General features: G+C 35.0%; 2 protein-coding genes and 1 pseudogene across 2 annotated transcripts; all 3 read left to right on the forward strand.

Annotated features, from left to right (window-relative positions):
* Positions 1 to 3,156: 3,156 nt before the first annotated feature.
* LOC145613047 (heat shock 70 kDa protein-like) lies at positions 3,157 to 5,204 on the forward strand. The gene has a single exon (XM_081668112.1). It carries the CDS (start codon positions 3,157 to 3,159, stop codon positions 5,131 to 5,133), a length of 1,977 nt encoding a protein of 658 aa, XP_081524238.1. The 3' UTR covers positions 5,134 to 5,204.
* An 8,303-nt stretch (positions 5,205 to 13,507) lies between these two features.
* Positions 13,508 to 18,527, forward strand: LOC145613174 (calcium-dependent protein kinase 11-like). The gene is made up of 7 exons (XM_081668238.1): positions 13,508 to 14,421; positions 14,984 to 15,127; positions 15,228 to 15,380; positions 15,475 to 15,590; positions 15,972 to 16,139; positions 16,232 to 16,456; positions 18,033 to 18,527. The coding sequence occupies exons 1-7, from the start codon at positions 13,821 to 13,823 to the stop codon at positions 18,246 to 18,248; spliced, it is 1,623 nt and encodes a 540-aa protein (XP_081524364.1). The 5' UTR covers positions 13,508 to 13,820; the 3' UTR covers positions 18,249 to 18,527.
* Positions 18,528 to 19,866: 1,339 nt separating this feature from the next.
* Positions 19,867 to 25,617, forward strand: LOC145613049 (ABC transporter C family member 3-like; annotated as a pseudogene).
* The last annotated feature ends 884 nt before the right edge of the window (positions 25,618 to 26,501 follow it).

The raw sequence follows: 26,501 nt of genomic DNA on the forward strand, positions 1-26,501 counted from the left end.
TATGATCATTATATGTTGTCACAAACATCCGTTGTAGGCTTGAGTTTACGAAATCACTACAATTTGTGAACGAGTAAAATTACCATTTAAGGGCATATTGGATGGTTCCATCGACCGTATTGGACTCCTAGAGGATATTGGAAGCGATGGTAAACATCTCGGCAATTATAATTTCTGGGCGAAAAAAGGTGAAAAAATTACAAAATTGAAGGCTATAATCCACACTTTTTATGTAAATTTTGAGGTTTCAGGGCCCGGTGGTGAAAAGCTTTAAGACCCTAAAGGATAAATCTCGGGGTCATATCATGGCGTTTTAAACCATATATGATCATTATATGTTGTCATAAACGTTTGTTGTTGGCTTGCGCTTGCGAAATCACTACAAGTTGTGAACGGATAAAATTACTGTTTAAGGGCATATTGGGTGGTTCCAACGACCCTATTGGACTCCTGGAAGGTATTAGGGACTATGGTTAACATCTCGGCAATTTTCGTTTTTGGGCGAAAAAGGTCAAAAATTTACAAAATTGAAGGCTATAATCTACGCTTTTGTGTAAATTTAGAGGCTTCAAGGCCCGATGGCGAAAAACCTTGAAACTCTGATAGATACATCTCAAGGTCATATAATGGCGTTTGAAACCATATATGATCACTATATGTTGTCATAAACGTCCGTTGTAGGATTGAGTTTACGAAATCACAGCAATTTCTGAACGAGTAAAATGACCGTTTAAGGGCATGTTGAATGGTTCCACCGACCATATTGGACTCCCAAAGGATATTAGAAGCAATGGTAAACATCTCGGCAATTTTTATTTTCGGGCAAAAAAAGGATACAAAATTACAAAATTGAAGGCTATAATCCATATTTTTTGAGAAAATTTTGAGGTATAGGGCCCGGTGGAGAAAAGCATTGGGACCCTAAGGGATACATCTCGGATTCTCGGGGTCATATAATGCCGTTTAAAATCATATATGATCATTATATGTTGTCATAAACATCCGTGGTAGGCTTTAGTTTACGAAATCACTACAAGTTGTGAACGGGTAAATTAACTCTTTAAGGGCATATTGGATGGTTCCACTGACCCAATTGAACTCCCGGAGGGTATAAGGGACCATGGTAAAAATCTCGTTAATTTTTATTACCGTGTGAAACAAGGTCAAAAATTAAAAAATTGAAGGCTATAATCCACATTTTTTGAGGAAATTTTGAGGTCTGGGGCCTAGTGACGGAAAATGGCAAAATTGAAGGCTATAATCCACCCCATTGTTTGAGTACAGGCTGGGTTCAAATCATTGTTGGTTAAGGTCGGGTCCTCGGGTCGGGTCGGGTCAGTTTTGACGGCTTTAGGGTCTCTGCACTTTACGCCACCAAACCCCGAAACTTCAAAATTTCCTCAAAAACTGTGGATTATTTAGCCTTCAATTTTGTAATTTTTTGACTTTTTTCTCCATGAAAAATTGCTTAGATGTTTATTGTGGTTCCTAATACAGTCCGAGAGTTTAATTGGGTGGGTGGAACCATCCAATTTGCCTTTAAATGGTCATTTTACTCATTTTCGTACATGTCTCTTATATTGGCTATAAGTTCTCACGGAGCCTTTATGTTTCCGGATAATGGTCATATATGGGTCCACACAATATTATATGATCCCGGGATTCATCCCTTAGTGTTCCGTGAAAGTCCAACACCAACTCCCGACACCTCCTAAATCGCTCTGATTTCGTGTATTATAGTAGAGCTGTCGATTCGGGTATTCAAGTCGGGTTTGGGTTGGGTCAAATCATGTCTTGGGTTAAATTAGGATCAGGTTATGTCGGGTCAATCTAGCCTCAGATCAGGTTCAAGTTTGGGTCGGGTCAATTTCAGTTGAGGTTATTCTGGGTCGTTCACCTTTTCGGATATATGGCGGGTTCAATTCGAGCCAAATTCAGATCGGATTCAATTTCAGGTTCGGGTTGTGTGTGAGTCAGGTTTGAGTGGGTTAATAGATGGTACATTCGGGTTCGAGTTAAGTTGGGTTTTGGTTTAATTTCAATTCCAATAAATATCGATGTGCTCAAGTTACGCCTTCCAAAATTTGATCAGCATTATCAAGATTTTATTAAACCTATATATGAGTAATAGAGAACAAAAGGTATACAAGTTGAATCGAATCGTGGGTTTACTGTTTACAGTTTTGTACCAGTATATAAGTTGAACAAAAGGCATATAAATTTTATTAAACCTTCCATGACTCGGGTACACGCTTTAATTGGGCAGGGTACTAGTTCGGGTTCAGATTGTTGACGGGTCGAATTAAATCGGTTGACGGTTACTCTCAGGTCAGGAGCAGGTTCGGGTTCAGGTCAAAAAGTATTGGATCAAATCGGTTGTCGGTTAACATCGGGTCAGGTTCAGGCCGTGTTACAGGTCACTAGTTTCACCCCATTGTCCGGATACAGGTTAGGTTCAGATTTGTTTCTTAGATCGGGTGAGTTTTTGACAACTCTAATTAATCATGCCAAGTTTTGCCTCAAGTAAAATCATTTTAGTTTTTTTTTTTTTTTTTTTTTTTTTTTTTTTTTTTGAAGAAAAAAATCATTTTAGTTCATACCGAATAACATTCATTTTAGTAGGTACGTAAAAACCTTATTACATTAAAATCTAAATTGACAATCCCAATCCAACAAATCTTATTTGTACCTATGAATCTATGATCCAGTAACCAAACTCCTAAATTTTGTACGAGTACCTGTAAATAAATGTGAGCCCATATCCAGAATAACCTTACGTCAAAAACCTTATCAAAGTTTACCATATTTTTTAGGTGTATGAAAAAAAAATAGTAGAAAAACCAAGAAAGTCCCAGAAAACTCCCGCCCCTTTTAATTGTAACAGTTCTCGACATATCCTAAACTCTTCTCTTCCTTTCCAACTCCACATCTTTCTACCTTTCTCTCGATCCTTCACTTTTTACCGCCATTAATTTCCATCTTTCTCCAACAAGTATATAAATATATATCATCTCTCAACTCATTCAATTCAATCAATCAACACAAAAAACACAAACGATCAAACAACAAGATCATCAACAACCATCTCTTTACTTGCAACAAAAACAGCACAAACTTTGTTTTCTTGATTGTTTTCTTTGCATTCATATAATCATCATGTCAGCCGGAGCGAAAGCCGGAGGCAAAGCTATTGGTATCGACCTCGGTACAACCTACAGTTGTGTGGGTGTGTGGCAAAATGATCGAGTCGAGATCATTCCCAATGATCAAGGCAACCGCACCACCCCCTCGTACGTTGCCTTTACCGACACTGAGCGGCTTATTGGCGACGCTGCTAAGAATCAGGTTGCCATGAACCCTCAGAATACTGTCTTTGACGCTAAGCGTCTTATTGGTCGACGTTTCTCTGATGCCACTGTTCAGGCCGACATGAAGCACTGGCCTTTTAAGGTTGTTCCTGGACCAGCAGACAAGCCTATGATTGTTGTCAACTATAAGGGGGAAGAAAAACAGTTTGCCCCTGAAGAGATTTCTTCTATGGTTCTGACAAAGATGAAGGAAGTTGCTGAGGCTTATTTGGGACAGACTGTTCAAAATTCTGTTATTACTGTACCTGCGTATTTTAACGACTCTCAGAGGCAGGCTACAAAGGATGCCGGGTCGATTTCAGGGATGAATGTCATAAGGATCATCAACGAGCCTACTGCGGCTGCCATTGCTTATGGTTTGGATAAGAAGGCGTCGAGGACAGGGGAGAAGAACGTGCTCATTTTCGACCTTGGTGGTGGGACCTTTGATGTGTCCATTCTTACAATTGAGGAAGGGATCTTCGAAGTGAAGGCCACTGCAGGTGATACTCATCTCGGAGGTGAAGATTTTGATAATAGATTGGTGAATCATTTTGTTGCTGATTTTAAGAGGAAGCATAAGAAGGATATTTCTGGAAATGCTCGGGCGTTGAGGAGGTTGAGGACTGCCTGTGAGAGAGCAAAGAGGACTCTCTCGTCGACTACTCAGACGACGATTGAGATTGATTCCTTGTATGAAGGGATTGATTTCTATTCTACCATCACGAGGGCAAGGTTTGAGGAGCTGTGTATGGATCTGTTCAGGAAGTGTATGGATCCTGTGGAGAAGTGTTTAAGGGATGCAAAGATTGACAAGTCCAAAGTTGATGATGTTGTGCTGGTAGGAGGGTCGACGAGGATTCCTAAGGTACAGCAGCTTCTGCAAGACTTCTTTAACGGGAAAGAGCTCTGTAAGAGCATCAACCCGGATGAGGCTGTCGCGTATGGAGCTGCTGTACAGGCTGCTATTCTATCAGGTGAAGGTGATCAGAAGGTTCAGGAACTGCTCTTGCTTGATGTTACCCCGTTGTCTCTAGGAATTGAGACAGCAGGAGGTGTAATGACTGTGCTCATTCCAAGGAATACAACAATTCCGACGAAGAAGGAGCAGATTTTCTCTACTTATTCTGATAATCAGCCAAGTGTGCTGATCAAGGTGTATGAAGGAGAGCGTCCTATGACCAAGGACAACAACTTGTTGGGCACCTTCGAGCTTAAGGGAATCCCCCCGGCCCCTAGGGGAGTTCCTCAAATTAATGTTTGCTTCGACATTGATGCAAATGGTATCTTGAATGTTTCTGCAGAGGATAAGACTGCAGGGGTGAAGAACAAGATTACTATCACTAATGATAAGGGAAGGTTGAGCAAGGAAGAGATTGAACGAATGGTGAAGGAAGCAGAGCAGTACAAGGCTGAAGATGAGGCTGTGAAGAAGAAGGTGGATGCTAAGAACTCTCTTGAGAATTATGCATACAATATGAGGAACACTATTAAGGATGATAAAATTGGTGGTAAGCTGGATGCTTCAGATAAGCAGAAGATTGAGAAGGCTGTTGATGAGGCAATTGAGTGGTTGGATAAGAATCAGTTGGCTGAAGTGGAGGAGTTTGAGGATAAACAGAAGGAGTTGGAGGACTTATGCAATCCTATAATCGCGAAAATGTATGGCGGTGGTGCTGCTGGTGCAGGGATGGATATGGGTGGTGACATGCCAGGTGGTGGTGCTTCAGGCGGTATGGGTGGAGGTAGTGGTGGTGCTGGGCCTAAGATTGAGGAGGTTGATTAAGAGGGTTATGTTTTATGAGTATGATATAGGATTTCCTCTGTTATCATCAAATTGTTCTTGTGCTTTTGTATTTTGGGGTTTTCCTAGGGGAAAGGGGGGCCAAGGATATTGAGAAATAAAGTTAGCTTATGTTTAGTGTTGTAACGTTGATGGTTGTAATTAATATTATTATATGATATAAAAATATTTTGTTATTAATTCAAATCCAGTTATGTGATGCATTGCATGTCTATTGTTTAAACTGTTTATTTATTTATAATAATAGGTAAAAATAACACAGTCATTTCTATTTCAGAACAGAAAACAAAAGCTTATTTGCACTTAGCCTAATTATGTGGAAAATTATGTTTTAAGAACTTCATACAAAGATTTTAGGTAAGGAACTATTGACCAATTTATGAAAAACAAAATTGATTCAATCAGGGTGTTTTCTTTCTATGATTCCCTGTTTAATATAAAAATTAAAAATAGAATATATAAATAAAATCAGTGCTCTGTATATTAGAAACTCCATTTTGCTTGTTGCTTGTTTCTTTAATAATTTCATAGTGTGTGAATAACAATCAGTTTGAATTGAACACATAATTTCATTAAAAAGAAAACAATTGTTGTTTAAAATGTTATTGTTATAGTATAAACAAATGTTTCTTTTAAGCTTCAACCTATGGGCAGAATAATGCAGCAAGCTAAGATTCATAATTCCATAGCCTATGTAGGAGTTGAACCTACATCATAGTGCAAATTGCACATAGCTCTACCAATTAAGCTAATAGGCTGCTTTAATTGGTTTTTGAAAGAGAAAACAGCATGTTAGGTATTTTGTAATAAGAATACAAACTCGGCTCAAACTAACATAACTAATATAAGCAATAAAGTTACCCTAACTAACAACATGCTCTTTTTAGCTAAAACAGAGCAACCAAAGAGATACCACTTTGAAATGCATTGCACATACAGCTTAACTGTATTGATAAATTTTGTAGCTACCACTGTGAGGGGTAAAACCCTGTGCCAACATTAGTTCACTGTTTCAGGACTTTAAAATCAATCTCACATTCCTAAAAACCCAAACAACATAGATCAACAACCCCCAAAACATTGACATAAACACCTCCGAAAATCATTCCAACACTAAACAAGTACATCCATAATTACCTCAAGGGAATAGCACTAACTAGACCGTATATCATCGAATATACACGCTTCCAAACCAACAATGAACAATCAATACCTCAAGCTTTATGTCAATTCAAATTCCTCCACCCCAGTGAGAGAATATAAACTGAAAATATACCCAATCACTCCAAAACCATCTCTCAAAACCTAGAAATTTCGCTGGAATAAGATTGAGATGATACAACTCAATACTTCCCAACTCAAGAAGACATCTGCTTAACCTTTTTAAAGATTCAGCTGGCACAATACATTTTCCCCATATACTTCTTGATCACATTTGCATTCTACACACACTTACCATCCTGAACTCAGCACTGCATATCAATCTAGCCCAAATTAATATTTCAACACAAACATTAAGAATAACTTCAAAATCATTAAGTGAATACTCATCCAACCTATGTTACTTGGACTCGGATACCCATGTCCAACACGGATACGTGTCATATCCATGTCCAAGTCGGCTATTTTGTGAAAAAAAAAAACCATGATTTTGAACTAAAAGTGAAGTGTCCGGGTGTCATACCCATGTCCAAGTGTCGAGGGTCCAACACGGGTACGTGAGGTGAAATTAAGAGTCAGAGTAACATAACATCCAACCAATTCATAATCTCTTTCTATTCCTGCCTAAACAGTAAACATCATGCACATTGGAGGATAAAAACCTCAAACCATAACAACATCAACTCAGAAAAAATATCAGATCACCTAACTCCCACAATACAAATTTGAAAATTGAAACCATACAAACTTCTATCAAAACAAAAACCAATCAAAATTAACTCAATTATCTGAAAACTTATATCACACTAAAATTAACATACATATTCCACAAGTAGCAAATTACAGTAACATTTACCAGATAGTTTATTGCGAGGTTTGGGTGGTGATGGTTGATGAGTTGTGGTACCGACCTTTGATGACGGTGTTGACAGTAGAAGTTTCCCATGATATTACTGGATTTGAGCGAGTTGGAGGAGAGAGAATCAACTCCGACGAAACCCTAACAAGTGATTAGATGTTACAAATACTAATTTTTTATCCCCAATTTGAAGATTTGATCGATGATTTACGTAATCAGAGTGTGAATTAGACGAACAGGAGAAATCGGAAACATCGTCTGAGGTTAGGGTTAGGGTTTTGATCGGAATTGATAAGTTTCCGAAGGGGAAATTGAAAGTACAGAGAAATTTTAGAGGGGATATTTAGACTATGAACTTATTGCACTTGCCACAACCCCGCTTCTTTCAAAAAAAAAACTTATTGCACTTGTGAACTTGTTGACTTATTGACCTTGTTTGACCATTGACATTATAGAAGTAATTATAATTATTTTTTGTCAAGACAAAAGTTAATCATATTGGTTATTTGGTTGTATAATTTTTATTAGTGACAATTTACGATGACTACATAAATTTCGTAGCCACTGTAATTTTACATGATGGTCGTATATTTGTCAGAATTAATCAATATCATTCATTGAGTTGACTTTGATAAAAATATTTATTTACTATTGAATTAAAAATTAGTTGTTTTATCTCCTTTCTCTCAACACTACATGATCTGAGATGATCATCATACTACTCCATCAATTATTTGAATAACTAACTAGATTAGCTTGGCAAATTTTGAGCTTGGTAGGCAGGCAACTGTTGATTAGGGGTCTGTTCACATTTACTGAACTAAGCTGAATTGAACTGAACTGAACTGAACTGATTGGAGCTGAACTGAACATATTTGAGCTGAACTGAACTAAACTGAACTTAATTGAGCTGAAATGAATATTTTATGTGAGAGGGAAATTAAGAGCTGAACTGAACTGAACTGATTGGAGCTGAACTGAACTGAACTGAAATTAAGTAAATATGAACAGGCCCTAGGTCTAGTCTAGGGAATTACTCGTATATGGTAACTAATAAGTTAAGATATTGACGTCATAATTTAGGATTAGGAGATTTACAAGAGTTATTGTAAAATATTCTTTTTACACCCCCATTTTTTAAGTGTTACACTTCTTTTTCTTGATAAACACTGCAATCTATCTATCTATATATATTATACTAAAAGACAAGCACCTCAATGTGAGGATGACAAATGTCACTCTCTCATTGGCTTATCTTATGTATAAAATATATCTAAATAATTTTTGTTTACATATTCAAGCATAGTTATTTTTGTTCAACTTTAAACAATAAAAGCAAGTTTCTATACATGCATAAGATTTATATGATTTCCTAACATGATTAAATTTTTAATAAAAAATATATACTTTCCAATACTGCAAATAATCCATAACGTCTTTCCAATCTTTATTTATAGTCAAGTTAAAGAATAATACTGTAACTAATTTGAAGCAATATGATTAAAGTGCATAATTAAGGAAACAAATATTTTGTATTTTGAAAGGCTAATATTGTTTTTTTTTTAATGAAAATTAAATAAAATCGATAGAATTTAGTTTGACGTCAATTGTGAAATCAATACATACATTTTAAAAAAAAAAAAAAAAAAAAAAAAAAAACAGATGTAAAGTAAAATATTGTGCACCAATTATAAAAGTTATCCTAAATTCAATACAAGTTATCGAATGAACACAAAAGTTTTTGATAAAGATACAAAATAGTGTATAAATTAATTTTATTGTTTGTTGTACTCCTCGACAAATACTGAATGCTGAGCCGAAATGTCGTCTTATAAAAAAAAAATATATAATCTTGAACATAAATTTAATTTTAATCGGCCTTTCATTTTCTATACAATGTCTTTTACAATGACCTTTTGTTTTTTTTACGTAAACAAAATTGAACTAAAAATCAATCTAAACAAGAAGAATAAATGTAAATTGAATTAGACATTTGACGGGAAAGGGCATATATAAAATGTATTATAACTAAAACTCGTGTTTAAAATTGTAATATTCGTATTAACAATGCTATTACTTCCCTCAAAAAAAAAATAAATAAATAAATAAATAAATAACAATGCTATTACTTATGAATTCGTGCATTGCTCATGTACTATGCTAGATATACAACAATCATGTGCAATAATCTATGTTGTTTTATACATAATAAAACTTTTAACTATAATTTAGACTTTCAAATCAACAATTTATAATAAAAAAAATATATACATGTCATTTTTATTAAACCTAAACATTATATATAAGTCACATTGTTAAAGTTCTAATTATATTATTGGAATGTTGGTATGATACTATTTTCATGTACTTTACATTCTATGTAATTACGTATAGTATGAAAATTAATACATTTCGTGTAAAATAGTATGTGTATATAATATAATATTTTTTATAATATAAAAAAGTATATATATATATAATATAATATTTTATAACACGGGTCCTCCATATCCAGTGTAGTCTCAATCACCACTACACCAATTGGTTGTTGGTATTGGTGATTGAGACTACACTTAATTGGCAGGGAGGACCCGTGTTCGATCCCCGGCAACAATTGAGAGGGGAATGGAACCTAACAGCCCACAACTGATCCTCGAATCCGAATTAGCTTAAAGGGTGAACCGGATAGAACACCCACAAAAAATTGATCAAGCAACTCAATGCATATATGACGGGAATTAACTTATCCTTTATATATCTTATACAAAACTCTAAAGTCTATAATTTTTTCAAGAAATAATAATATTTGTAAATTTTTGTTAATATGAAAGATATAAACCCATCAAAATGTATATATAGTTAATTTGTTTAATAACTTATATCGAATGCGTAATTTTATTAAAATTATTTGCATGTAGTCATTAAATGTGTTGGATGTTGTGTAGCTATGCAATGTTGAAAACTTTAGTTGAGCTACTTTGATTTAGTGATTGTCAGTAAAAAGATATTGACGTCGATATTGAAATATAATAGTCTAATAAATTCTAAATAGAAAAATTAAAACAAAAGGAAATGAAAATAGTAAATGGCTTTAAATATGAAATAAACATAACCTTTTAAATCAATTTAGCGAATTCAAGAGACAACTTTAGGGCTTTTAAAAATTAAATGGGGGAAAATATATGTAAAAGAACATTTTTAGAGATATAAATGTCCACAAAAAATTGATCAAGCAACTCAATGCATATATGACGGGAATTAACTTATCCTTTATATATCTTATACAAAACTCTAAAGTCTATAATTTTTTCAAGAAATAATAATATTTGTAAATTTTTGTTAATATGAAAGATATAAACCCATCAAAATGTATATATAGTTAATTTGTTTAATAACTTATATCGAATGCGTAATTTTATTAAAATTATTTGCATGTAGTCATTAAATGTGTTGGATGTTGTGTAGCTATGCAATGTTGAAAACTTTAGTTGAGCTACTTTGATTTAGTGATTGTCAGTAAAAAGATATTGACTTCGATATTGAAATATAATAGTCTAATAAATTCTAAATAGAAAAATTAAAACAAAAGGAAATGAAAATAGTAAATGGCTTTAAATATGAAATAAACATAACCTTTTAAATCAATTTAGCGAATTCAAGAGACAACTTTAGGGCTTTTAAAATTAAATAGGGGAAAATATATGTAAAAGAACATTTTTAGAGATATAAATGTCCATGCACTATTATAAGAGTTTTGTTAACCTTTTTATAATTAAGGTAGGGACAAATCTTAATATATACTCCGTATATTTTATTTGTATAAAATTATCAATATCCATACGACCATACCTATATACGAAGTATTTGTGTTGTATAGTGTATTTAATTAGCTGTTGGTTATATGACTATTATATAATATATAGTTTTTGGCACAATGCTTAACTCAGGAAAGATATAAGGTTATTATTGTGTCTATAGATTTGGTGAGTGCAACGGGTCAATAAAACATGTATGTAGTAGAATGATTGTAGCTACTGATGCAGATGGTATGATAAGAAAATTTAAGTAGTTTTTTTCTCAACGGGATATATAAATGAATTAGTCCACTTCTCTTATATAGTTATTTGGAGTATTATTCAATTATTTTTCAACTAATAAAATAACATTATAAAAAATTAAAAGAAATTCAAATAACATAAAATACTATTCAAATCACGTTCCTTTAATTTTTTTTATTGACCATTAGTAACCAAGTCCTTTATTAGTAATTGAATTACCTTTGTTTTTATTTTTATTTTCCCTACGAGTTTTATTATTTGATTTATAAACCGTGCATCGTACGGGCACTATGCTAGTTTAACATTATTTCTCCTACATAAGTTGAGTCAACACTTATCATGTCCATGGATTAGGATTTGAGTCTCGATCAACTCCTGATATCCAGCTTGAGGGTTTGTGTTAAGGGTATTTTGGTAATTTCATTATTCATGATAGTTGGGCCACAAGTGTCATTACTATTATGCATAAAGAGCATTATCTTCCTTGGCATCAAGCACCTAAAATGTGGAAGGCAAACCTCACCATGGCCGACATCAAAACCGTTATACAACAATAACAAGTCAATTGGTCAATCCAAAACATTATCAAAGACGATATATATTCTATTATTCTTCTATTGTGTTAAATCTACTCCCTCCGTCCCTAAATTACATTCCTCTTTCTAGCATTAATTCCTCATATAATAGAGAGAAAGAGGAATGTTATTTAGGGACGGAGGGAGTAACATTTTTCAACCATTACTATCGAGAAGCAAATTAAATTGCGAATTTCTTGGCTAATCAGATCATAACCCCCTAACATCCTCGGATCCTCCCCTACAATACGTCAATACTGGCTCACATCTTGTACGACTAGTGATTGTACTCTCTAATCATTCGTAAGGATAAGTTAGATTGTGATATTATTGTTAAAACTAACCTAATCAATATATATATATATTAAAACCCATGGCAAAACATGCTATTTTGCCATGTGTCACCGATTTTGCCATTTGGCGCCACATCATATCAGCCCATAAATGATTGTAAAACTCCATGCATTAATAGTATTAATGTTTAGTTTAATTGAAAAACTCTTCATGTGCATAACACCCTATTTAAATTTCACTTTGAATGTAACTCCTAAATAATTGCACAATAATAAAAATTGTAAGAAATTAAAAATTATTCCATTTTTTGTGCATTAATTAATAAAATTGTAATTATAGAATAAACGAGTTGATTTATATATACATATATTACAATTGTGATTATTGAGTAATACGTAGTATTTTTTTGTGCATTACTAAGTAATATTGACATCAAATTTATAGATTTGATTTATCAATTTTTTTAACAACAAATTAATTGATTTATCATTTACCCTATATTTATTAATGCAAAAAAAATGTTTTTATAGTCAAATCAGCTCATAAAAACAAAAAATTACTTAAACTATCACCTTTTTTTTTTAAAAAAAATAATTATAAACCACTTAAACTCTTAGTGACAAACAAGCCAAAAAATATATATTTTGATCAAAGTAATAAATTTTACTACCTCCGGTTCAAATTACTCGCAACAAAGGAATATTTTATGTCTCACAAATAATACCCCTTTGTTGCGAGTAATTTGAACCGGATGTTGTATAATGACCCGGGGCATCGCTCGGGCCAATAACTAGTTTTATTTAATTATCCAATTTTTATAGTAAAACCAAACATACCCACATGACATATGTAATGTGGAGAAATCAAGATCTTAATTTTGATTTTATAACCCATAGAATTAATTAATTAATTAATGGCATATAGTACTCTGTTTACCCAATAACATGTTTTTAAGACGGGATAAATTAAATACAAATACTAAGTAGTACTCGTATTTCGTATTAATTAAAGACAAAGATGATTACAGTATTAATTAACGACAGAGATACTTGTGTAATTACTGAACAAAGAGTACAAAAGGTAGAGTACAGTACTAAATCAACGACAAGATAGCAGCAGTATAAATTGTCGGAATTTCTGTATTATATCACCATTTCACTGCAATTTCCCTCGTGGTTAAACTGCAACTTGCCCAATGATTCTTTTTTTCTTTTTTTTTTTTGGATTTTGATTATATTTGCCAAATGAAATTATTTGAGGTAAAAATAATGGAATAATTGCAGTAAATCAGAAAAAGACAGTGTTTATTCCCACCGTCGATTTCACGAAATCACGATGATTTGGATATTTAGTGGTCTCCAACCAATCACCCACGATCTTACACAGTCATCAAAGATGCACCACCGATTCTTCCCTTATTCCATTTTTATTATAAAGTTTTTATTTTTATAATTTTAGGAGAGAGAAACAATGATCGATCTATCATTCTATCCATGATTCTTTCATACCTTAATTTAGCGTCATTCTATTGAAAAATTAAGGAATACCCTGTTTTTATTTTTTTCACAGATCCCAAAGAAATTAACCCCAGAAAAAGACTTGTCTAAATTCTTTGAATTTCACGAATTCATCATACACCCATTTGAGAAGAGAGAAAAACAAACAAAACCCAGAAATTTTAAGTCTTCTTGGCTTGATTTGACACCCTTTTGAGGAGAGAGAATGTCGGAAAATAAGCAAGGTGGTGGTGGTGGTGGTGGGTCACCGGGAGCGCCGGTAAGAAAGCTGATTACAACATCGGCGACGAAACCGACATCGTCGGTATTACCGTATCAAACACCAAGATTAAGGGACCATTATTTGATCGGAAAAAAATTGGGTCAAGGTCAATTTGGTACGACATATTCGTGTACAGAGAAATCAAGCGGAAATCTTTACGCTTGTAAATCAATTCCAAAAAGAAAGTTGTTATGTAAGGAAGATTATGAGGATGTTTGGAGAGAGATTCAGATAATGCACCATTTATCAGAACACCCAAATGTGGTTAGAATTAAAGGGACTTATGAAGATTCAGTATTTGTGCATTTGGTTATGGAATTATGTGCAGGAGGTGAATTGTTTGATAGGATTGTTGCAAAAGGTCAATATAGTGAAAAACAAGCTGTTGAATTGATTAAAACTATTGTTGGGGTTGTTCAGGCTTGTCATTCTCTTGGTGTTATGCATAGAGATCTTAAGCCTGAGAATTTCCTCTTTGATACACCTTCTGAGGATGCTAAGCTTAAAGCTACTGATTTTGGTCTTTCTGTCTTTTATAAGCCTGGTTAGTTCTTCTGATTTTCGGGTTTCGTTTTCGTTTTCATTGGGTTTGATCCTTGTATCATTTGTGTTATTGATATTGTGGGTCTGAAGTATGATCTTGCTTTGTTAGTACATTTGTGGTGAATGATGATGATTTTTTATTTTGTTTTGCTTTGGTATGAATTGTGATGTAATGTTCACTTTTTGACATAAGTGTTTGCCTTTTGAATGTTGCATATCTTAATGAACCTGGGTGCTATGTCATGCACTTTCTTAATGTAGGTGTCTCAATGATGGGTATCTCAAAATTGTCATCATACATAGCACAGAATCTAGTTTATATTATATATTCATGCCCTTCCCTTTTGTTAGTGATGACACCATTATTCAATTGTATGAATAAATACCAAGTGCAAATTCTTTGTATATAGCACAAGTAATATGTCTTTTGTTTGTAAAGTTGGCTAGTGGTACGCGATTTACAAAGTACCTTAAAGTTTAATTCCTACCAACCTAAGCATGTTGAGTTGTTGACAATCTCACCAATTTTTGGGTTTAACCTTCACCTGTTATGTAATACACAGGACAATATTTTAGCGACGTAGTTGGGAGCCCCTACTATGTTGCACCCGAGGTATTGTGCAAGCGTTATGGACCTGAAATAGATGTTTGGAGTGCTGGTGTCATTCTCTACATTTTATTAAGTGGAGTTCCACCATTTTGGGCTGGTAAATTCTCTAGTTAATATCTTTACAGTTCAAGCTATAGTATGTCATTTCTTCATCTCCGAGAAGCTCATATTTAATTATTTATAAACCTGCTTTGCAGAAACTGAGTCAGGAATCTTCAGACAGATTCTCCATGGGAAGTTAGATTTCGAGTCTGAACCATGGCCAAATATTTCAGACAGTGCAAAGGATCTGATTCGTAAAATGCTTGAGAGGGATCCAAGGAGGCGAATAACAGCTTATGAAGCTTTATGTGAGTCATATATCTGAAAATGACAAATAATGTCTTAACTGCTTGAGAATTTTGTACCTAATTTTCTTCCCCGAATTGGTATTTTTGCCTGCAGGTCACCCATGGATTGTGGATGACACTGTTGCACCTGATAAACCTTTGGACTCCGCGGTTTTATCACGTTTGAAGCATTTTTCAGCTATGAACAAAGTTAAAAAGATGGCATTACGTGTATGTTACTATCACTTTTAGTTATAGAGTCATGTGTTTGTTAAATACGGAGGTGATTATCTTGTTGTCTGTCCATCTCTCACAAGATTCAGATTGTCCCACATATTTCTTGATATAAATGGGCATTTGACTGCACAATCTAAATTATGTTATCAAGAGAGAAATTAATTAACATAACATATTTTCTGATTTCCAAATGTGATATCTTCGTTTGATAACATTCTCTCCTGTCTTGTAAACATTCTGTAAAAAGCAATTAGGGAAACAATGTGATTTCAAAAGTGGATTTGTGGTTCTATTCCTGCATGGCAAGCGGCAAGCTTCTTTTTACACCCTGTATGTTACTTATTGCATCAACTTTTTGTCCAAAACTTCCTGCAGGTAATAGCAGAAAGTCTTTCAGAAGAAGAAATTGGTGGTTTAAGAGAGTTGTTTAAGATGATTGACACAGATAACAGTGGAACCATAACATTTGAAGAATTGAAAGTTGGGCTGAAGAAAGTGGGTTCAGAAATGATGGAGTCGGACATCAAAGCTCTTATGGATGCTGTAAGTCTACATGTCCAAGGAAAATTGATTTTTAAAGGCTTGAAATCGCTTTTTGTGCTCTTCTGATGTCTTACCTTATGATTGGTTGTCAGGCTGATATCGATAACAATGGAACCATTGACTATGGTGAATTCCTTGCTGCTACCCTGCATGTGAACAAGATGGAGAGGGAGGAAAACTTGATAGCAGCTTTTAAATATTTTGATAAAGATGGTAGTGGCTACATAACAATTGACGAGCTTCAACAGGCCTGCAAAGAGTTTGGTCTTGGTGACGGTCATCTGGATGAAACAATCAAGGAAATTGACCTGGATAATGTGAGTTTTTCCTCTATCCTTAGTTTTTCTTTCCAATGATCAAAGAATTTCTATGTCCTTTTTTGTCTGACCAATGTTAAATCTTGTACTTGTGTGACATTTATATAGATAGTCACGTATATTCTTTAAGCATTATTATTGTTATTTTTTTTTTCTGATATATGAGATCAATAATAGTCTCTGTTTTTTATTTTATTTTTATAGATATATGAACTCTTGGTGAATTGTGGCACTCTAGAAATAGTAGCCATGCTTAAAACTGACACATTAAAAGCACTCCTGGTTCAAACTAATTGCTGGACACTTTTAGACTTATGTAATCAAGCTTTTTCTTCATTGATCTTTTAATATTACCAGTCTTGCAATAAAGCTGTGGAATGAAAATGGATGAAGTTACTTCTCGATATAAATTATGGAAGATCTAACCATTGTAATTATAGATTTTGAGAAATTTATGGACAATATGTTGGTGAGGTTTGACCATTAAGATTGAATGTAGCCGAGATGAAGATATAAGCTTTTTTCTGAGCTTTCTTTTTGATGCAGAGAAACTGGTGCATCAGCTCTGTATGTAGAGCACCGTATGTTTCACAGATCCTGATAGGTCTAACATTCAACTGTTAATATGACTTCATCTATTGTTTATCTAAATTTTCTCCTGCTGTCATTTAAAGTATCCACCACCCCTTGACTTGGCTTTGGCCTATTTATTAGTTGAGCTCTTCTGATAAATCATTGTTGTGAAGGAGTAGAATTGACATTATTGACCTGGTCGGTGCAAAGCAAGTTACCACGGGAATCAGAAATTCACTTGCTTCTAGATAAAATTGTACTTTCTCCGTTTTCTTATACTTGCAACAGTTTGACTTATACACTATTCATGTACTCCACTTTGACTAGCTTTAACGATTTATAGCTAAGAAAAAATATAGTCATGTGTGATCCTGTTAGATTCGTCTCGTTTTATACTATTTTAATATCTAACATTTATAATTTTTACATATTGCTAATTAAAGATATAAACGATTGAAATAATGCATCGACAAACGTGAAAAGTGAAGTGTTGCAAGTAAAAAAAAAAACAGAGGAAGTATGAGATTTTGGTGACTGATATCTTTTTACTAATTAGTATGGTCAGATGTCTACTCTTGCCAAGTTATGGATGATATGGTTTGAGTTACCAATCTTACCATGTCGTTACACTTTCTAACTGCATTGAGTAACATGGAAACTTTTGTGTTAGCATCTTGTAGTTGTGTCCCTTATACCTTGAAATTAGCTTAAGCAGTGTGAATTATTATAGAGTTAACCTCAGTGATTTGAATAGTGCAAATTAGGCCTCCATATTTCTCAAAAAGGCCTTTCCTTCCTTTCTACATCTCGACATTTCCCCTGTCAAGACTTTATAAGTCATCGAGTTCTGTTGATCACCTCCCATGTACTCTCAGACTCTCAGTTGCTACATCTTTCAGGAAGTCAGACTCATCCACATCTTAGGGATGTGCATTATCTAATGCATTATATGAATTTCCTGGTGTAAGATCTCTGCTGACAGTTTCACTGTTAAAACTGACAGGATGGCCGCATTGATTTTGGGGAGTTTGCTGCGATGATGAAGAAAGGTGACTCAGGAGACGGCGGAAGAACCATGAGGGGAAATTTGAATTTCAACCTGGCTGAGGCATTGGGAGTAACCCCAGTTGAGGCATTGAAAGTAAATCCAGCTGAGGCATTGGGAGTAAATCCGGCTGAGGCATTGGGAGTAAAAGACTCCACTTCAGATTCTAGCTAAATGTTTTGTCTGCTGTATAGCTCTGAAGGATAGTGACTGGCAATAATGAAGCTGCTGATCTGTTGAACCTTCACTTATATGTTGCTTTACATAGATTGGATTTGATGAAATCCAGTTTTTGAGATTTTGAATATGGGAAAACTTCCATTTATCTCAGATGAATGTGTAGAGTAGTGGACACAACATTTTTTTTTTTTTCTTTTTTTATTAACTTGTATAAGAATTATATTTAAGTTATTTACTGAGTTGGCCTATCATCAAGTTACAATATAAATTTCTTTTTTATTTACGTCCCAAGGATGATCTTCTTTGACTTGCCTAAAACGCGTCGTTTTGATGGTGACCAAAAGCACAAAAAAATATAATAAAATAAAAAAATTAAAGCTGATGATGCAGAGCTGACTTTTAACTCTATTGTTTTTTTTTTTTTCCTTAGGCGGTAGTGATCATGAAATCTGGAGGAAAACTCTAACCACTTGAGGTATCCTTTACTCTCAGCTCACTTCTTTATTAAAGAGTATTCCATTTTTGCTCAAACTTTGAGTTTTTTCCCATTTTCTCACGAGCATTTTTCACCTGTTTTTTTTTTTTTTTTTTTTTTTTTTTTTTTTTTTCCGCTCATTTTTGTAAGGTATGAGTATCAAATCACCGCTCCTTTTTTTCCTAATGAACAAAATTTTGCTCATTTGTGACCTTGCTATTAGCCTATTAGTGACGGGTAGTTTATCGCTAGTAAGCACAAAATAGAAGAAAGTAGTAGTACTCCATGTTATATACTGTGCTATACATTTTCCACACCAATAGTCACCTAAATACCATTAGATAAACATAAATTGTGCATCATTAAGATGAATTGAGGCTCCCTCGTTATTACATTTGGTAACTTGAATGCGATCCATATCAAAGTTTTTCACATCCTAAGTTCCTAACCCATGAAAGAAAAAAGGTTTAGGCACACCACGTGTTTGTAAAAATGCCTAAACTAAAAGACATTGGTCTCTGGTACTACTACGTAGTCCTTGTTAGGGCTTTTTCAAACTCGGGCCAGTTTCAAAGGTTCGTTTATTGTTGCAATTATCAATTATGTTATGAATTTATGATGCTTATATTTATGTTATAATGCACATTGCACGACGTATATCTTTTACCTTCAAATTTTATCACTTTACCTAAGCATTTATCAATGTTTAAATACAGAGAATGATAATTATAAAATGTATATAATATAAGGTACTCGTATATAATATCTTAGGATCTGAATGAAATTTTACTTGGTATCGTTTATAGTAACACTCCATCAATTAAGATTTGTCTATTTTATCAGGAATCTCAGCATTAGTGAATTTAATGCTGTTAATGGGCAGATTAATTAGCATAATCATCTGTTACTTGCAATTGTCCACATTCTATGATCGTTTTAATTCATTACCATAGTGAAAAATCATCCTGTTTTTTTTTTTAGAACGGAAAATCATCCTTATTTAAAGCCATAATATTTCACCAAAATCTTTCCTTTATAATTTCAAAAAAATCAAAAGTTCTCCTCTTCAATTCTTTAACCAGTGATACATCTAAAACACTGGCAGAAAAATAAAATAAAAAATAAAAAATTTCAACTATGAATCTGTTGGACATCCATAATTTCAATATTTGGAATTTTGAAATGAACATCCTGTATGTTGGGCTAGGAATTGTTCTCATTTTCGTTTCCGTTTTCGGTTTCTTCCGGTGGAAATCTGCTTCTGTGAAGGCAATGGGTGATGAGGGTGAACTGCAGGAATCCCTTTTAGCTTCAGAAGTAGATGGTCAGACCAGCCATCAGGTGATAATTAGTCCTTACTCGAAAGCCGGGTTCTTCAGCAAGGCCACCTTTTATTGGGTAGGCTCCTTAATATCAAAAGGTAATCATAAGGCTAGTCTAGACCTTGATGATGTTCCTCCGCTTCCTCGTGATAATGATGCTAGTGAAATGTTCGTAACGTTTAGTAAGTCTTTAGAGCATGCTAATGGCAAGGTTACAAGTATGCAGCTTTTTAAGTCTATGATCATAATGTCGTGGCCTAACATATTATGGACATTTGTTCTTAATTTGATTGACACATTGGCCATCTATGTTGGCCCTTACCTCATTGACTCCTTTGTTCAGTACCTAAATGGGGTGAAGGTGTCGTCGACAGCTAGAACCGGGTATGTTCTGATTTCAGCATTCGTTGTTGCAAAGCTTGTGGCATGTGTCTCGGAGAAGCATTCAGACTTCAGGGTTGCGATAATTATGCTCAAAACAAGAGCTGCCCTTATTCAGAGCATCTATACTAAGGCCTTGACCCTCCCCTGCACATCTAAGGAAGAAGGCCGTACAACGGGTGAGCTGATCAATGTCATGTCAGTTGATGCAGAAAGAGTTGCGCACTTTGGTGCCTTCTTGCACGATCCATGGGTGATCGTCCTGCAGCTTGTATTAGCCTTGTCAATCTTGTACGCAACTCTTGGGCTTGCCTCAATCGCGGCACTTATTTCAACTGTGTTTGTGATGCTGGCATACTATCCTGTGTCAAAGTTGTTTGATAAGAATTATAAGAATTTGATGCAATCCAAAGACAAAAGAATGCAGGTTACAGCTGAGATACTAAGGAACATGAGAATTCTGAAGCTTCAAGCTTGGGATATGAAATTCTTGTCCAAAATCCATGGCTTAAGAGATGTGGAGAATGAATGGTTGAAGAAAACTGCTACTTGTTTGGCAGTAACAACTTGTGTATTCTGGATCGCCCCAACATTCGTGTCTTTGGTTACTTTCAGCACATGCTTGCTCATTGGTGTCCCTCTAGAATCTGGGAAGGTCTTATCTGCTATTGCAACATTCAAAATTCTTCAAATTGCCATCATAAACCTGCCACACTTAATATCTAGTATAACACAAATAAGAGTTTCTCTTTCGAGAATTGCTTCATTCCTCTCCCTTGATGAGTTGAGTCCGGATGCTGTGGTGAAGCTTCCTGCAGCATCTACGATAAATAATCAGGTAGTCATTGAAATTAGAGGAGGAAACTTTACCTGGGATCACTTAGCTCCACACCCTACATTGAAAGATATCAACATTAAAGTTGAGCGAGGAATGAGGGTAGCAATCTGTGGTACAGTTGGTTCTGGTAAATCAACCTTGCTCTCGTGCATACTTGGAGAAGTGCCAAAAGTCTCTGGTGTCTTAAGCTTATGGGGGTCTACTGCTTATGTTCCTCAAACCGCTTGGATACAAAGTGGAAGCATAGCCGATAATATCTTGTTTGGAAAGGAAATGCATGTAGAGAAATACAACAGGGTCCTAGAGGCATGCTCTTTGAGAAAAGATCTCGAGGTCTTACCCTTTGGAGATCAAACAATCATTGGTGAACGAGGTATAAACTTGAGTGGTGGACAGAAGCAAAGGATACAAATTGCTCGAGCAGTATACCATGATGCTGACATTTATCTTTTAGATGATCCTTTTAGTGCAGTTGATGCTCACACTGGAACTCATCTCTTCAAGGTTAGAATTTTTATTTCATACACGTAATTATAACAGTATAACACAGCAGTGAAATTGTAGTTATTTATATGATTACAGCAAACAGCAAACTAGTGTTAGAAAAATTCAATGGAAATTGATGTACAAAGAGATCGGATAAATTCTTCAAGGCACGTGATAAACGCTTTCCTAATAGTTATTTATCGACTCTCTTTGGAACAATCGAGTTACACGATAACACTATTGGGATACAATGAAAAACCAATTAGTTTTGCTTGTTCTTGCAAAACTAATTCAACAAAGTTTGAGTAGAATTGTGTTTGTTTTCACTCTAAGAAAGTTATTGCAGATTTTCTCTCAAAGTAAGCAAGAATAATTTTAGATTCTAATCTCATACCTCATATATGTCATATAATCTCCTATTTATAGAGTTTATATGAAGAGCAGTTTTAATTCCAATGGAAATGTCCGTTCACAAAGCAACCGTTCAGAAAAACTGACAAAACCGTCAGTTTTGAACTTTGCCCGGTCTGACCGGGCAATGGAGCCCTACCGGGCGCGAGCAACACTTTTTAAAACATGTAAAAAACTAACAAACCCCCTTTGCCCTGGCAGACCGGGCAATTGAGCCCTACCGGGCACGAGCAGCATCTCAAGAAATTGAGATAATTGACAATTTTTACTCGTGCTCGCCCTACAGGGCAATCTTGCCCTGGCAGCCAGGGCGAAGCACAAATTTGTCAATTTTGCCTTGTTTTGTCACTTTTTTACATCTTGCTTTGCTATACCTCTAAGTATAATCATTATACTAATCCTCCTCAACTCCTAGCATAATATAAACTTCATATACGATACATATGCTCCATTTATTCCATAAATGTTCCAACAACTAGCACTATAAATTTATATTTAATTCTTTTCACCTTCTTTGGTACAGGATTGCATTCTAGAGCTCTTAGAATCCAAAACAGTGATGTATGTCACCCACCAAGTAGAATTCTTACGTGCAGCTGATCTGATTCTGGTGAGTTTTGAAGATTTAATTCTGGAAAATTGAATGAACAAATTCATGGATGTCCTAATGAATGCTTTATCTTACATAAAGGTCATGAAAGAAGGAAGTATACAGCAAGCTGGAAAGTATGAGGATATTTTAAATTCGGGCACGTCACTGATCTCAGGGAACTTGTGGTAGCTCATGAAGAAGCCTTATCCTCATTTGATTCAATCGGGACTTCAACAAACATAGCTAGGACTGATGAAGAAGCATCGAAGGAGGAGACTGATGATGATGATGGTGAAGCTGATGATAAAGACCTGAGGTCGAAAGGACAACTTGTGCAAGAAGAAGAAAGAGAGAAAGGAAGAGTTAAAATCCTCTTGTATTGGAAGTATATCACAGCAGCATACAGGGGAGGTTTAGTGCTCTTCATATTATTGTCTCAGATTCTTTTTCAGATTCTTCAAATCTCAAGCAATTATTGGATAGCTTGGGCAACTCCAGTTTCATACGATGCCAAACATGTTGTACAAGGAAAAACTTTACTGACTGTGTATGTTGCTTTGTCGGTTGGAAGTTCCTTATCTATTCTGGTGAGATCATGGCTTCTTCTGATAGCTGGGTACAAGACAGCATCTTCGCTCTTCTACAAGATGCATTCCTCGATTTTTCGTGCTCCAATGTCATTTTTTGATGCAACCCCTAGTGGACGGATCTTAAGCAGGGTATGATCTGATATCTGATCTAGCCTCAATTCCCCTCTTATTTGGTAAAAGAAATTGGCTTTTTTTTTTTTTTTTTTTTCGTAGTCTCATTCAAACCTTGCTTCATTTATACTTTCATTAAAATGGTTCGAGGGATTATACATAGTGATGATTTACCTTAGTTTTATTTAGGGTGATATAATATGAAATCATTTATTCAGATTAATCATGTAATACTACTTGTTTCAGGTGTCTACAGATCAAAACGATGTGGATATGTCTGTCCCAAATAGAGTTGGTGGTTTCGCGTTCTCTGTTATCAGTCTTTTAGGGGCTATTGGAGTAATGTCACTGGTTGTATGGCAGGTTTACATGATTTTCATTCCAGTTATTGCTGTCTCTCTGTGGTATCAGGTAAATATATACGACGACTCAGACCTTAGATAATCAATATTCTTGCATCACCTAATTTTAGATTCTAAATATTCTTCTGCAGAAATACTACATAACTTCAGCACGAGAACTTTTTCGGTTGGTTGGAGTAAATAAAGCTCCAGTTATACAACATTTCTCTGAGAGTATATATGGAGTTTCTGTTATCAGGAGCTTTGGTCAAGAGTCTAGATTTTGTGAAACAAGCACAAGGCTAATAAATGGGTCTACGAGGCCAACTTTTTACAGCAATGCTTCAACCCAATGGATTAAATTCCGCCTTGACATGTTGTCTTCACTTATATTTGCCTTCACTCTGATTTTCTTGATCTCTATTCCTGTGGGATTAGTTAATCCAGGTATGCTGTCTTACTGATTCTTTGCACCATTCTTGTTACCGCTCTTGTATCTAACATATTATAGGTACAATTACAACAATTATGACTGATTGTGATGTCTATCTTTTCTTCTCTGATTCAAGTCATTGCTGGGCTAGCTGTGGCATACGCGCTCAATCTGAATGAGTTACAAAGCCGCGTAATATCAAATTTTTCTGTAATGGAGAATAAGATCATCTCAGTTGAGAGAATCCTTCAGTATACAAGCATTACAAGTGAGGCTTCCCTCGTGTTAGAAAATAATAGGCCAGACCAATCTTGGCCTTCTTGTGGACAGGTTCATGTTCAAGATCTTCAGGTACAGTGTCGCCCTTTGCTTATCCCTACACAAAGATAGACATATACATTGACAATTGATAATTTGGTAACCGTAATAATTCATACCAGGTTCGTTATGCTCCACAATTACCACTTGTACTGCGAGGAATAACATGCACCTTCCAAGGAGGAAAGACAACTGGGATTGTAGGCAGAACAGGTTGTGGCAAATCAACCCTGATACAGGCTCTCTTCCGCATTGTAGAACCTGCAGCTGGGAAGATAACTATTGATGGAATCGATATTTCATCCATTGGACTGCATGATCTACGGTCTAGAATAAGCATAATCCCCCAAGAACCTACCCTGTTTCAAGGGACTCTTCGAAGCAACTTAGACCCACTAGAAGAGTATACTGATGAGCAGATTTGGGAGGTAACATTAATTTCTGTTAGCCTACTCATGCTCATTTAAACTGTATTTTTTCTTAGCAACCACGATGTTTTCTTTGTCTTAGGCTCTTGATAAGTGTCAACTTGGAGATGAAGTTAGAAGCAGGGAATCGAAGCTTGATTCAGCCGGTATATGTTGTTTTCTTTTTTTGTTTTTTTTTTTATTTTTTTATTTTTTATAATTCTCTTTCATGTAAAAACACTGAATTTGCTCTAAACTGTTTTCTCTGTTGGTATCTGAATCAGTAAGCGAGAATGGAGAGAACTGGAGTGTTGGCCAAAGACAATTGTTTTGTCTTGGTCGCGTACTTCTTAAGAGAAGCAAAGTGTTGGTGCTTGATGAAGCTACTGCTTCTGTGGACACTGCAACAGATAATGTCATCCAGCAGACCCTAAGGGAACACTTCTCAGACTCAACATTAATCATAGTTGCACATCGAATTACTTCTGTCATCAGTAGTGATCAAGTGATCGTTCTAAGCCAGGGAACAGTTGAATGTGACAGACCTTCAAGTTTGCTACAAAATCCTACCTCGTCTTTTTCGAGGCTTGTTAATGAGTATACAGCAAGATCAAAGTCCAAGAAAATGGATCCAAGATCAAGAAAACAGAACTCATAAACAGATCAAACTGGCTAATCAAATATTTTAATTTTCAGCATGTTAAAAATAGCAATTAATATAAATTGGACCAGGATTCTATATTGTTTTGTAAATAGCTCAGTGATATTGAAATGAAGTAGGTTCGTTATGATTTTCCTAAAAAAAAAAAAAAAAAAAAAGGTAGGTTCGTTATGATACTAATGGTTTTTTTTTTTTACAAGAATTTGGATCCATTGCACTCTGACTCTCTCCACCTACTGTTCCTTAAAGTTGGATAAATGTCATGAAAGTCAGTGAGATTATTGCAAGCCTATATTCTTTTTCTTTATTAACTGTTGAACAAATTTTGAGAGTGAGAGATAGCTCAAGTGGTTAGAGCTTCCCTCCCGACTCCAAGAGATCTTGGGATCGATTCTCACCTCCGCCCCGTGGCTCTTTTCAAAGTTAATAATCACATCAATATTATTAACATTAGGAAATTTTCTTATAATTTTTTTTATTTGTCAAAGCACACTCATTTAAAAAAAAAATTTTTTGTCAAAGCACACTTGTTTTAAATTTTTTTTTTTGTTAAGTCCCACCATTCCCCAGGATTCCGACTAATTACTTACATTTTCGGCGTTGACTAACATGTGCACCTTGCACGACTCACCTAACCCCATTTTCTTTTATTTTCCCCTCTTTTCCCTTCATTGATTCCCCTCTTCGTCACTCCTATTCATCATAATTTGGTTTTTATATCCTTTTATACAATTGCACGGAAATATAAGTGACGAAGAGGGAATAAATGGAGGGAAGGGGGGGGGGAATAATAGTAAAATGGGATTAAGTGTGTCACGTGAGTTGCACATGCTAATCAACGCCGGAAATGTCAATCAATAGTCGAAATCCGAAAAGTGGTG

This window comes from Chenopodium album, chromosome 25 (assembly GCF_948465745.1).
Source record: "Chenopodium album chromosome 25, dcCheAlbu1.1, whole genome shotgun sequence".
Taxonomy (NCBI): Eukaryota; Viridiplantae; Streptophyta; class Magnoliopsida; order Caryophyllales; family Amaranthaceae; genus Chenopodium; species Chenopodium album.

What these genes read in the sequence shown, in the direction of transcription:
- LOC145613047 (XM_081668112.1), top strand. Translation starts at nt 3,157, where the DNA reads ATGTCAGCCGGAGCGAAAGCCGGAGGCAAAGCTATTGGTATCGACCTC.
- LOC145613174 (XM_081668238.1), top strand. Translation starts at nt 13,821, where the DNA reads ATGTCGGAAAATAAGCAAGGTGGTGGTGGTGGTGGTGGGTCACCGGGA. An exon ending in TTAAAAAGATGGCATTACGT is followed by an intron (nt 15,591 to 15,971) that starts GTATGTTACTAT and finishes AACTTCCTGCAG; the next exon opens with GTAATAGCAGAAAGTCTTTC. An exon ending in TCAAAGCTCTTATGGATGCT is followed by an intron (nt 16,140 to 16,231) that starts GTAAGTCTACAT and finishes ATTGGTTGTCAG; the next exon opens with GCTGATATCGATAACAATGG.